The 13,818-nt window shown below is 38.7% G+C and overlaps 1 protein-coding gene across 1 annotated transcript; it reads left to right on the top strand.

Moving 5' to 3' along the window:
* Nucleotides 1–14: 14 nt before the first annotated feature.
* On the top strand, nucleotides 15–13,798 carry LOC134221024 (uncharacterized). The gene is made up of 4 exons (XM_062700203.1): nucleotides 15–164; nucleotides 485–691; nucleotides 12,628–12,717; nucleotides 12,871–13,798. Exons 1-4 carry the CDS (start codon nucleotides 93–95, stop codon nucleotides 13,018–13,020), a joined length of 519 nt encoding a protein of 172 aa, XP_062556187.1. The 5' UTR covers nucleotides 15–92; the 3' UTR covers nucleotides 13,021–13,798.
* Nucleotides 13,799–13,818: the final 20 nt, after the last annotated feature.

The raw sequence follows: 13,818 nt of genomic DNA, 5'->3' as shown, positions 1-13,818 counted from the left end.
TGTTGTTACAACAGATCTTATCCCGATTTCCGTTCCCATTGCCTTCAACTTGTCGCGATTTTCAGTGTGCATTGAGATAGAAAGGAAGTGAAATGATTTTGGAGGACACGGTTAAGTATCTGCGGAGTGCAACTACACCCGAAGATGTAGCGAACTGGAAGCTGGTTAGTAAACTTAATACAGCGACCTTTACGCAATCGAAACATATTGACAATAATTCTACACTCAGTTCGACAAATGCAACTATTCAACTAACAATATTTGAGAGCAATCATGTTTCATGAGATATGTCACTATTTAATTCGAAATAGGTGGGAAAAAGTCGAAGTCATCGGTAGCGGCGACGATTTATCAATAAAGGCAATACATATCAAAATAAATAATGTTGGCAGAAATATTATCAATATGACGATTGTCTAAAGGCTGCTTGGTGTAATCATAGGTCATTACCTGCGAATCATTACAAATAACTACTTAATTTCAGGTGCATAATTTTATCATCGAAACGAAATATTTTCTGGAACATTACGATAGTATCATAGAAACATGGGATTTGTGCGATAAGGAGTTCCTAATGCTGGTCTGGGAAATTGAAGAATTATTGACGGAGCTGTTATACAAGTATACAACGGTTACTACAGATTTCATTCGTCCGGTGCCTTTACCCATCGTTGAAATAAAGTGTTGTGATGTAAGTTTATTACGTTGTGCAAATTATAACAAGCTATAACATCTCTCACTTACCATGTCATACATACACGCGAAATATGTAACATACCATGGAAGACGTTTTTCGCAAGCTGTTACGATTATGAACTAATTCGGGGGGAATAATACATGACAAATTCCTTCAAAAAATAACAATTGCAGAGGGAAACCGATTGCAATGGCGAAAAAAAATGAAAACTTTCTTTACGCACAACTTACATAGAAGATTATTTAAGGGCTTATTCGAAAGTGAATTTTCCAAGGAATTCAGTGAGTGCTGTTTCATGGAAGTGGAACACTTTTGTATGTAGTTATTGAGCTCGTTTTGCCCCAATGCCCCCTATATCACGAATTTTCATATTTTTCATCATTTATCTATAAGTTATTGTTCTAAAATTGTATTTATCTCTAAACTGTGGATTCACAGAAGACCACTAAACATATATTGGAGATACAATTTGAAAAAAATAAGGGATTTTGGGGTCAAAATAGCATCAAAGAGCATTTTATGTTATTTTTTCATTCTTTATTAGAGAGGTTTTCAGTTTGACTGGTTCGCCTCTTAAGCATTTTATGTGAATTTTTCATGTATTCTGTAAAAATAATGATACTTACAGATACTCTTCTTCTTCTTCTTCTTCTTCTCTATATACAGTCGACTCTCCACATCTCGATGTTCTATATCTCGATATCTCTCCCTATGTCGATGGTTTTCTCGGTCCCTTTAATTTACATACATTTGGGCATTCTACATCTCGATATCTCTCTACCGTTTTGACTCGAAGTCTGGACACTTAAGCACTGCTGAATTTTCAGTTCAATATTTCAAACGGAATTAAGTACTTGACACTGAGTGATAACACACCCTGTCAAGGTTAACTTATCAAATTTGCTATAGTGTTCTGAAAATGACATTTTGTATGCACGAAATAGCTAATATAATCGAAAACATTGAACATCGCTTGCTTCGAAATCCGGACACAGTATAAAGGATGCTTCAAATACCGGACAATTTTGCTTCAAATTTCCGGACACTTCGAGTTTGACTATATTGATTCTCAAATAGCCAATTAAATCCTTTCAAACACAACTAGTATATAGTATTCATATTTCTTGATTAATATAAATCTATAAGGTAAGGTTTATATACACATTTGTATGGAAATCTGGCATCCCCCGGTTGTGTGTACCATCCGAAGTTTCTGCAGCGAGATTGAGCATTTGAAATCAAGCGGGAGCATTTAACTGCAATATACAACATTGGGAATCAAATAATTTCATGCAATCTCCCTCCTCTCCTCTTTTAAGGTAGAACGCTTTTTTGACATTTGACGTGTCTGTGGGTAATGACATAATTTCTTTAATACTACCTCTCGTGGCTACGCTGCAATTAGTGGTATTTATGTGTCTTTTGAAATTCGCTTCAGTTTGCTTTTAGAAATCAAGGATCGAAAGGAGCGATTGAAATAATGAATTCATGCGGATTGGTAAATCCGGGCGTATCCGAGAAATGTTGAGTTTTTTTTATTTGACGAGAGTCGTTCACAACGTGTCTTTTTATACAATTCTGTCTAAAAAGCTAGCTTTACGAACTTGTTTTTTTTTCTACAAAAATGTGAATGGTTAAAAAAATACATTTGAAGACAACCTTTCAATAGAAACTAAAGGCAAGTTTTGCTACTTGTGTACAATTAATAAAGTCATACCATTTACAATATGTGTATAAGTATATATCGATAAGCTGAGAGCAAGCAATGTTCCTTTTGGGGTGTAGCAACTCAAATCTAATAACATTGTAACTATGATTGCTCATTTTGAGTCATTTGATTTCAATTAACTTAACTGATAAACAATTATTTAACATCATTTCAGCATGTCCGGAAATCCAAGCAATTGCAAAAACTTGCCTCGAAGTCCGGACATACAGACAATGTAATAAAAATTATAAAGTTATGAATTCTCAAGAAATTTCTCTAATTCATGACAAAGAGTGCTATCATACTATGTTAATAAATTACTCATACCCCTAGCAAATGATAGAATATAGAAAATATGAGCTTAGTTTTTCTAATGTTGAGTCTTAAGCTGCATTCTAAGAAAAACGAAATTCACCGTTGATTATGACATGCTTTCAACTTTTACCACTAATTTTCAAGTTTTTATCACAGATCACGAATTACTTACATTTGTTAAAATGGTTTCAAGTCGAAGAATAGTTCCCTGCATTGGTAACCCAAGAAATACTTGTTGAGATGGTAAATAAAGTCAAATAACAATTGAAGTGTCCGGCTTTCGAAGCGTCCGGAAATTCGAAGCAAAACGGTATCTCAATGTGTTCTGGTCATATTTTGCTCAGGATTCTCTCTTCCTATGTCGATATATTCATTTTTCTAGGCTACTAGACGATTTTTGGACAATAACAAACACATGAACAACATGAGATGACATTTGTTTTGTTGTCGTTTTTCATAGCAACGAGCTTTTTTCAATCTAGCACCGTTTTCAATTTTCCTTCCATTGCTCGATCTCTCCTTATCTCGATGGTCCCTTCAATATCGAGATGTAGAGAGGCGACTGTATAAAAATGGGTTTGCTTCTCCTTTGAGGCAATATAGCACACGAGCGATTTGCAAGATTTTCTCACTAATCGATTTGTGATGAGGTCAGCCGTGTTTATATATACAAAAAGTTTGCAAATTTGGCGAGGGAAGTTAAAAAATGTCAAAATACAATATTAGGGCGAGTTTGGAGAAAACTCAATGGGATTGCACAAAAAATTATCTAGAGTTCGGTGCTGCAATGAACTCAACAATTGAAAAAATGCAAAATAATACAACTGAAGTTTTGTATATACATTCTTTTATGGGGAGTCCCGTAGCGTAGTTGGCTACACGTTCGCCTTACAAACGGATGATCATGAGTTCGATTCCCAGCCCCTTCACCAAACCCTCGTCAGTTGCCGGATCCGCAGCCCATATGGTGGCGTTTTGGGGTACGCGCCTTAACATCACGGCTGCCTGATGACGACTGACAACCTGTTCTTCTCGGAGGCATTTCTTCAACGTTACTCATTTATACGGTAACCTAACAATGCAACGATCATTGGATACACCATACATCTGAATTTCTAAACAAATCCTCTCTGAAATAATATTTATTATAAAATAGGCAGAAAAATCAATATCCAAGCTTTCTCCAGGAATTCCTTCGACAATTGCTCCTGGCATTCTATCCGAAATTCTATCAGGGATTGTTTTGGAATGCCTCCAGCAACTTCTTCGGCAGTGTCTTCAGGAATTCCACCAAAAATTTTGCCAGGAATTGATCCGAAAATTCCACCATTATTTACTCCAAGAAAATCTTCACGAACTTCTTTATAAGTTTTGCAAAATTCCCTGCAATAATTCAAATAATTTCGTGCTGTTTCCCATAATTTTTAAGAATAAGAATATTCCGTGGAAATTCCGCAGAATTGCCAGTAAACATTCCTGAGAATTTCACGAAAAATCTTCGAATTTTTTGTGTAAATTCCATAAAATTTTCCGTGAATTGTTTAGAATAATTTCTTGTGAAAATTTCAAAGAATTTCTCCAGGAACTCCACCAGAAATTCATACAGAAATTATACCTAAAATGAAATCAACAATGGAATTTTCGGAGGAATTCCTAGATTAATTCGCAATGAAATCCTGAAAGAATTCCGATGGAAACTTCAAGATTTCCACTAGGAGATCCTCCAGGAGTTTCTCCGAAAATTCCTCCTGGAATTCTTCCAGGAGTTCCACCGGTATTTCCACCAAGAATTTTCTAGGATTTCCTTCGAGAATTATTCCGGTAGTTCTCTCGGCAGTTCGTCTGAAAATTCTTCCGGGAATTTCGGCAGAATTGGAATTTATTTAGGCTTCCTCAGGAATTTATATAGATTTTCCACCAGAAGCTCCTCCGAGAATTTCTCTGTGAGCTCCTCAGGGAGGTCCTCTGATGATGATGATGGTTCAGCTACAAACCCCAACAAAGGTTTCAGCTAGACGAGATTTGTCTATAAGATGAATTCTCTTAATTCCGAGAATGCTTCTGGTAGTTTCCCCGGGGTTCCTTTGAAAATTCTCCCTGGAGTTTCTACAGAAATTCTTCCAGAAAATTCCTTTGAGAGTTCCTCCGGGAATTCCACCAGCAATTCATGCGGGAGTTTCTCCGGAAATTCCTCCGGGAGTTCCACCAGCAGCTATTCCAGGAAATTATTCAGGCTTTTTTCAGAAAATCATTTAGTCTTTCTTCAGAAATTAAGCTGGAAATTCCTCCCGAAGTTCTTCCGATAGTTTCTTTGGGAGCTCATCCGGGACGTCCTCTAGGAATTCTTCTAGGAGCTCCTCCTGAAATTCCTCCGGGAGTTCTTACGGGAGATCTTACGGGAGCTCCTCCGGCAGTTCCTTCTAGAATTTCTCCGGGAGATCCACCAGTAGTTTCTACGAGAATCCCTTCGGGAGTTTCACCGGCAGTTTCTTCGGGTATTTCTCTGAAAAGAAACTCCCGGAGGAACTCCCAGAGTAATTTCCGGAGGAACTCCTGGGGGATTTTCTATAGGAATTTCCGGAGAAATTTTTAGAGGAATTCTCGGAGGAACTGCCGGTGGAACTTCTGGAGGAATTTATTGAAGAACTACAGGAAGAATTTCCGGAGGAAATCCTGGAGGAACTCTCGTAAGAATTCTAGGATGAACTCCTAAAGGAACTTCCGTAAGAATTCCCGTAAGAACTCCCAGAGAAATTCTCCGAGGAACTTCTGGAGGAATTTGTAGATAAATACCTAAAGAAATCCTAAATGAATTCCTAGAAGAAAGCCTGATTGAATTCCCGAAGGAACTACTGGTGGAACTTCAGAGGAACATCCGGTGGAATACCCTAGAGGAAGAGAAACAATATTTCTAAAGGAACTTCCCAAATCCCATTTCCCGTGAAAATCCTGCCAAATATCGTCCAGGAATACCCTGTGAAGTTCCTGGAGGTATTATCGGAGAATTTCTTGGAAAAACTCCCGGAGGAACTCCCACAAGCACTTCTGGAGGAATTCCCACAGTCTTAAAATAATTCTTAGGTAAGTTCCTAAAGAAATTTCCGAAAAAATATCTGAAGTAATTCCCAGAAAAATACCAGGAGGAATTAATGCAGAAATTCCCAGATGAAATCCTGAAAGTATTCCCAGATGAATTGCTGAAGAAAATCCCTGCGGATTGTTCCGAAGAAATTTCTGGAAGAACTCTTGGCAGATATCCGAGTAAATTCCGAGTGAAGTCCGGAAGGAGTTCTAGTACACTTCCGCTGAAAATCTCCCGGAGAAATTCCTGAAGGAATTCCTGGAGAAGTACCTCAAGAAACTCCCGAAAAAATACCTGTAAGAATTTCTGGGGAAATACTTGGACGAATTCCAGGAGAAATTCATGAAGATATTTCTAGAGGATTTCTTGAAGGATATTCTGAAGTAATTGCGAAAAGAATTCCAGATTGGAATGCTAGATGATTTCGCTATTGAATGTTTGGAGGTATTCCCCGAAAATTTCCTGGAAGTAATCCCGGAGGAATTAAAGGAAGAGTTCCGAGGGGAATGCCCGGAGAATTTCCGAAGGATTTACAAGGTAATTATGGAGCTAAATCGGAGGATTTCCGTCATAAATTTTTGAAGAAACTTCTGGTAGAATTTTGGGAAGAGATTCCGTATGTATTCTTGACGGAACTCTCGAATGCATTCATGAAGGAAATGCCGGATTCTTCCTGAAGAGAGAATAGCCGAAGAAATATCTAGAAGTAAATCTTGGAGAGAAGAAAAGACATTTTCAAGGAATTTTCTCGTGAATTTCCTAAAAAAAAATTAGTGGGGGTTTCTAGATAAGGAGGAATTACAATTACATGAGAAGGATTTTCGAACGATTTTCAGAGGAATTTGTGGATAACTTTTCGGGGGAATTCAGAAGTTCCCAGGGGAGCTTCTAGAAGGATTTCAAAGAAAATTTTTGAGCCCGAAATGTTTCGAGTTGTTTTGAACTTTCATATATTATGGATCCTGGATGCCCTAATAAGTTTTGGGAATCTTTTGAATTTCAACCACCTATTTCTGTATATGATTGGATCTGTATATGATTGAATCGCACATGTTTGAGGGAATTCATTTCAGCACCCGTTCAATCTTTCCAAAATTTAGGGGGGGGGTGCCCCCTGCCCCCCCTTGGCTACGCCCTTGATACACGACATGGACAAACGGACTCAATGGACCCATGATGAGATGGACTGGCAACGAGAACAATAATGAATAGTGGAAATCTTAAAATAGATTCTGTGTGGATTCTGTAGGCAGTATAGCGCAGTAGATCTCGGCACAGTAGCGGTTAAGAAACACAGAGTGCCTACCAAATAAAGAAAGGAATAAAAATAAAACAATCTTTATATGATCATAAAACATAATTTGCATCATTGAGATGCCGTTTTGACCCTAGCAAAGTTTTTTCGTTCAAGGTGTTTCTGCTTAGGCATTTGTCAAAAGTTAGGCTAGAGTCAAACTGGCAAACTAAAGATGCAGGTTATGTTTTTTGATCAAAAAGAATGTATATGCAAAATTTCAGGGAAATAAAAAAATACAAAAATAAATCGACCTTCGATTTCACAGAGAATTGCTCAGCTATCATTTAGGCTGATGGAAAACTTAACCTGTTACACCATGATAGACTCGCTTTCAAGAAGTGGAAATGGTCGAGTAGCTAATGAGATAGGTTCTCACTCTGCGGGAACGTAGCTCGATTTCCATGCTGGTCCTTTTTTATTTTCCATTAAAAATATGAACTGTGAAATTACAACACTTTATTATGTTGTTTAGCACATATATTCTCAATCCAGTAGAAAACCGGAATTGGGGGATAGCGAAGTTGGATTTTTCTCACAATCCGTACGTTAAACCTAACTTCGGAAGTGGTGCGCTGTTTTCATATCGCGAAGCGCTATTCAGCGCACCACTTCCGAAGTTAGGTTTAACGTAAGGATCGTGAGAAAAATACAACTTCGCTAGCACCCAATTTCGGGTTTCAACTGGAGTGAGTATATTAATTTGTTACATCCACTTTAACGGTAATTCACAGGTATTGTTTTGTGGGACAGAGTGTAAACCCCAAACAAAAAGCAGTTTATCCCAACAGATTCCACTATTCAATAAGTACTCTCGAAATATCAGTGAATTTCCTTTTATTACTGATAACATTTATTTTGATGGGGGGAAATGCTTATCTAATCTTCCGGTCAATGTCATCATATAGTGCATATACTCCTGTATATATACGATTGTGATGCATCACCAGTGCTACGATGTGCACGTATTACCTGGCAATCTAACTGCATTGATTGTCTGCCTTTTCAGAATTCCCAATAATATTCCGTTTAAATATCACAAATGATGGTTAATTGTTTGTGCTAAGGGAAAGAAAAGTGCAGTGGGTATCGGCCAAGTTCCCCCTGGCGGTGCTAAAATGATAAGCGGGAGCAATACCTAATTCCATTTAAATCTTTTAGTATCATTAGTGATTAGCACGCGTTATTATTTTATGTGGGGGCACGCATGGAACATATTTTTCAACGCGGGTGTCAGGCGGCTGACCCATGCTCGACCAAAATAGTAAAATGTAGCTAGAATATTTTAATTTTGTTTGATTTTTTTATTTTATTTTTATTTTTGCCATCAAATGATTAGGAGCTTATTTTCAACATCACATAACGCAAGAGAGGGTAAAACTCTGCGTTGCATAGAAAAGTTTAGGAGGTCCCCGATTCGGTGCTATGTTGCACTGTCGTGTGGGGCATGGTTGTCCCGTGTCGTTTATGGCGATGTCGTTCCCGCATCTATGACGCCTTCGCTTGAACAAATCATTTTATGCTGGGACGGGACTTGCAAAGAGGAAAAAATGTAACTTCATCTGGTAAGCGCTGTCACGAATTGTCAGTTGCAACCAGCACCTTGTTGTGTAACAGTATTGGTATCCCTCAAAAAGTATTCCGAATGATTTTGTCTTACGAGTACTTTTTCACTTTGAAAAGTATTCTAGAAAAGCCGGACAGCTTAATATTGAACTGTCATGAATACGTGTTTTATTTCCGATAGGAAAATCTTTATAAAAATAAGTTTACAAATCCGTAAATCACAAACACTTTTATTGTGCTCAGAAGATTCTACCCGGGATTTAGGTGAAACACTCAAGGAAACAGTTGAGAATCGATAATCAACTGTGATGAAAAGAAGAACAAGTGTCAAAACAAGGAAAAAGAAGCCGTCTTTGCAGGTCTCGTCTCAGATTTTATGTAATGGCGGGACATGTTAATAATTCATTCTAGTTCTCAAATATTTTGGTAGATACTTCTGGAGGCTGTCAAGGCGGTGGGAGGAACATTGCCTATGAGTGGCAGAGGCGGCTGTGCTCTGGGCGGCAGCATGGTGAAAGCAGTTTCGGGATAGTTAGGATTCAGTTTTCATACTTAAGAGAATATCTAGAATAATATTATATTTTGATGAGCAATAACAATGCCAACCTCCATTTTTTAATCACGAGCTTTATTTAGTAGCATAGGTTATCAGTACTCGTAATATACTTAATTCGGTGGGCACGCTTGGAACACATTTTTAACTCAAGTTCGACCAAAATTGTAAAATTTAATTGATTTATTTTAATTCAGTTTAATTATTTTAATCTTTCTGTGTCAAATGGTTAGGTATTTGCTCCCCCACCCCTTCTGTTCCCTCCTTTTCTATTTTATGTTTTTGTTAAATATCTTGGCTGTGCATATGCACAGCATATGTTTCGAAATGGACAAATTGATATGAAATTTGCGAAAAAGAATCCACGTGTCTTGGAGGGACTCGAACCCTCAACCTCCTACTCTCTAGATAGGCGTGATAACCCTACACAACAATACCACTTAAGGTCACGTTTGCGGAAAAGCCATCAGAATCCAGTACCAACCTCCACCGCAGTTAGCTCTCTTTTTGCAAATTGAATATCTTTCGGATGCTTGATTTGTCCAATCTCCACATGTGCTTTACTATTGTATACCCACAGCCAAGCGAGTGCACATTGTTTATTAAACGAGAGGATCGCACTCCATGCCCCCAGGAACTGTCTGAGCGGGACGGTATAGAATGCGAATTCAATCGCACTCTGCTGTGCCAAAGACTTGCTTGGCTAAAGCATTTGATGAGTTTGATTGCCTTAACGTAAGCGGTCGCGTGTACTCAGACGACTAATGACGGTGAAAGACCGACACTTGATTACAATTAATTGCATATTATTCGGCAACTCGGCCGTACGAAAACCATTCTTTTGTTAAATATCTTGGCTGTGCATATGCACAGCCTATGTTTCGAAATGGACACATTGATACGAAATTCGCGAAAAGAATCCACGTGTCTTGGAGGACTCAGACCCTCAACCTCCTACTCTCTAGATAGGCGTGATAACCCTACACAACAAGACCACTTAAAGGTCACGTTTGCGGAAAAGCCATCAGAATCCGAGTACCAACCTCCACCGCGGTTAGCTCTCTTTTTGCAAATTGAATATCTTTCGGATGCTTGATTTGTCCAATCTCCATATTGCTTTACTGTTATACCCACAGCCAAGCGAGTGCACATTGTTTATTAAACGAGAGGATCGCCTCCATGCCCCCAGGAACTGTCTGGGCAGGACGGTATAGAATGCGAATTCAATCGCACTCTGCTGTGCCAAAGGCTTGCTTGGCTAAAGCATTTGATGAGTTGATTGCCTTAACGTAAGCGGTCGCGTGTACTCAGACGACTAATGACGGTGAAAGACCGACGCGATTACAATTAATTGCATATTATTCGGCAACTCGGCCGTACGAAAACCATTTTTTGTTAAATATCTTGGCTGTGCATATGCACAGCATATGTATTCGAAATGGACAAATTGATATGAAATTTGCGAAAAGAATCCACGTGTCTTGGAGGACTGAACTCCCAAGACACGTGGATTCTTTGGCAATGTGGAAGGTTAAAAACTCACTGCAAAAAGTGAAGGAAAAATAATTTTCATGCAGCCAGGTTGCCGAATAATATGCAATTAATTGTAATCAAGTGTCGGTCTTTCACCGTCATTAGTCGTCTGAGTACACGCGACCGCTTACGTTAAAGGCAATCAAACTCATCAAATGCTTTAGCCAAGCAAGCCTTTGGCACAGCAGAGTGCGATTGAATTCGCATTCTATACCGTCCCGCCCAGACAGTTACTGGGCAAGGAGTGCGATCCTCTCGTTTAATAAACAATGTGCACTCGCTTGGCTGTGGGTATACAATAGTAAAAGCACATGTGGAGATTGGACAAATCAAGCATCCGAAAGATATTCAATTTGCAAAAGAGAGCTAACCGCGGTGGAGGTTGGTACTCAGATTCTGATGGCTTTTCCGCAAACGTGACCTTTAAGTGGTCTTGTTGTGTAGGGGTTATCACGCCTATCTAGAGAGTAGGAGGTTGAGGGTTCGAGTCCTCCAAGACACGTGGATTCTTTTCGCAAACTCCATATCAATTTGTCCATTTCGAAACATATGCTGTGCATATGCACAGCCAAGATATTTAACAAAAAATGGTTTTCGTACGGCCGAGTTGCCGAATAATATGCAATTAATTGTAATCAAGTGTCGGTCTTTCACCGTCATTAGTCGTCTGAGTACACGCGACCGCTTACGTTAAGGCAATCAAACTCATCAAATGCTTTAGCCAAGCAAGCCTTTGGCACAGCAGAGTGCGATTGAATTCGCATTCTATACCGTCCCGCCCAGACAGTTCCTGGGGCATGGAGTGCGATCCTCTCGTTTAATAAACAATGTGCACTCGCTTGGCTGTGGATATACAACAGTAAAGCACATGTGAAGATTGGACAAATCACGCATCCGAAAAATATTCAATTTGCAAAAAAGAGCTAACCGCGGTGGAGGTTGGTACCCGGATTCTGATGGCTTTTCCGCAAACGTGACCTTTAAGTGGTCTTGTTGTGTAGGGGTTATCACGCCTATCTAGAGAGTAGGAGGTTGAGGGTTCGAGTCCCTCCAAGACACGTGGATTCTTTTTCGCAAATTTCATATCAATTTGTCCATTTCGAAACATATGCTGTGCATATGCACAGCCAAGATATTTAACAAAAAAATGGTTTTCGTACGGCCGAGTTGCCGAATAATATGCAATTAATTGTATTTTATGTTTCCAAACTTAAACCAACGTGATCACACTAATCCCAAACTGCACGTACCTCTATCATATCAATCTACATACGAATCTACATACAAGAAGCGACAATCACCAGAAAACGGATTTCAATCATTTCTCTTTTACCATAAGTATAAATCATCTAAGCTATAATAAACTCTATCGTAGCGATCCCGAACTGTCTAAACATCTAAACACTGTCTATTATGAACATAAACACAACCGTTTCTATCTCTACAAACATTTATCTAATAAAAAGGTTCCATAGCAGTCGCTAGAGCCGGAAGCGGTCAACAAGCCGCTCCATACTCTCATCTATCTTCTATTATCTCACAATTTTACTACCCTGAAACTGAACTGTTTCGGACCCCTTATGGGTCTGAAGCAGAGGACGGGACACTCGAGCCTACCAGTCAGTGGATGGAAAGGTCCGTTGTGATAAAGGGTCTATCACAAGCCTCGGATAACCTGGAATAAGTTTTCCACGAGTCGAGTTCACATTGATTTCATGAGTTCTATAAATTAATCGTCACGTTGAAAATTTAAGCCAGCAGTGTAAACGTATTGCCTAATGTCATACAACGTAGATTGGCCACGGCCCGGGGATACGTTGAATATAACAAGAATATAACAAGATAACATTTATTTTGATATTGACATCTATTGTTTCAGATTTTGTTTGAAAAGTCGAGCGAATTATTCAGACACTATTACACAGTACATCATACACCCGCCAGATTGAACAACATTCGATATTGCGAAGTAAGTAAATATACTAAAGTTGTGAGTGTCTACACTGCCGTGAATCGCATATCTGTCCCATCTTTGCTGGATTTCCTATTCATATGGGACAAATATGCGATTCACGGCAGTACATATTATGTGATATTATTGACTTAATATATTTTTTTTCAGATGAAAGCTGGTCTCCTAAAGTTGGATTTTTATCGCCGCAGTCTAAAATATTATATTGAATTCGGAACTTGGGCCAACCATGTCCTATGTCTATATTTAAAGCGAATCTATAGAAAAGTGAATCATACTCTAGATCCATTCCGCGAGTAATGCAGACACAATAAAACCCCACATTAATCCACCTAGCGGTGACGACTCAATCGTTTGGTTCCGCTTTAGTGTGATATACATCACAACTAATTGCCTACATTACGGCATACCAACCATATGGGTTATGATTATGGTATATGGTACAACACACCATTTTAATCATAGCTTTTGAACAATGACCGATAGTGATTACACAGACAAACAGACATAACACTCGTCAAATTTCCATCGTTCACTGATTTACTGGTCGATTCAAATAATCATTAGTTGGCCAATCGATCACTCGTGGCGCGCGCACCGGATTTGCTCGAGTTTGACATTGTCTCATTGTTCGTGATTTGCCCAACCAACTGAAATCAACAGATGTCGTTAGTGTTTCAACGACGATGTATATGATGAGTAAATGTTCAATGTGTTATGTCTGTTTGTCTGTGGTGATTATATTCAATAGTGATCAACTAAGATTTGTCCCCCGTCGAAGGCAGCTTGTTGCGAGAAAATCGGTTTAGAATTACTATATGAAAATGTGGCTAATGTTTTTCGGTTCTCGTGTGTACACACACACATATACGTACAGACATTTGTTTAGCTCAACGAGCTGAGTCGATTGGTGTATAACATAATGGGTCTCCGAGACTTCTGTAAAAAAAATCGATTTTAGAGTGAAATGATAGCCTTTCGGTACAACTTTGTTGTAAGAGAAAGATAGAAATGTACAATGTAATAACAATTTGTGAAAATAACTTAAATCAAATAAAATTATGTTTGCTGTTGTAAAGGCTTTCGGTATCTCTTAGT

The sequence above is a fragment of the Armigeres subalbatus genome, chromosome 3 (genome assembly GCF_024139115.2).
Source record: "Armigeres subalbatus isolate Guangzhou_Male chromosome 3, GZ_Asu_2, whole genome shotgun sequence".
Lineage (NCBI taxonomy): Eukaryota > Metazoa > Arthropoda > Insecta > Diptera > Culicidae > Armigeres > Armigeres subalbatus.
Note: the sequence above shows the minus strand (reverse complement) of the source record. Positions and strands in the feature narration are given on the sequence as shown.

Bases quoted from the DNA above. Each gene is read 5' to 3' on its own strand.
- LOC134221024 (XM_062700203.1), top strand. From the start codon at position 93: ATGATTTTGGAGGACACGGTTAAGTATCTGCGGAGTGCAACTACACCC. The intron at 165-484 runs GTTAGTAAACTT...ACTTAATTTCAG, and splicing joins ATGTAGCGAACTGGAAGCTG to GTGCATAATTTTATCATCGA. The intron at 12,718-12,870 runs GTAAGTAAATAT...ATTTTTTTTCAG, and splicing joins ACAACATTCGATATTGCGAA to ATGAAAGCTGGTCTCCTAAA.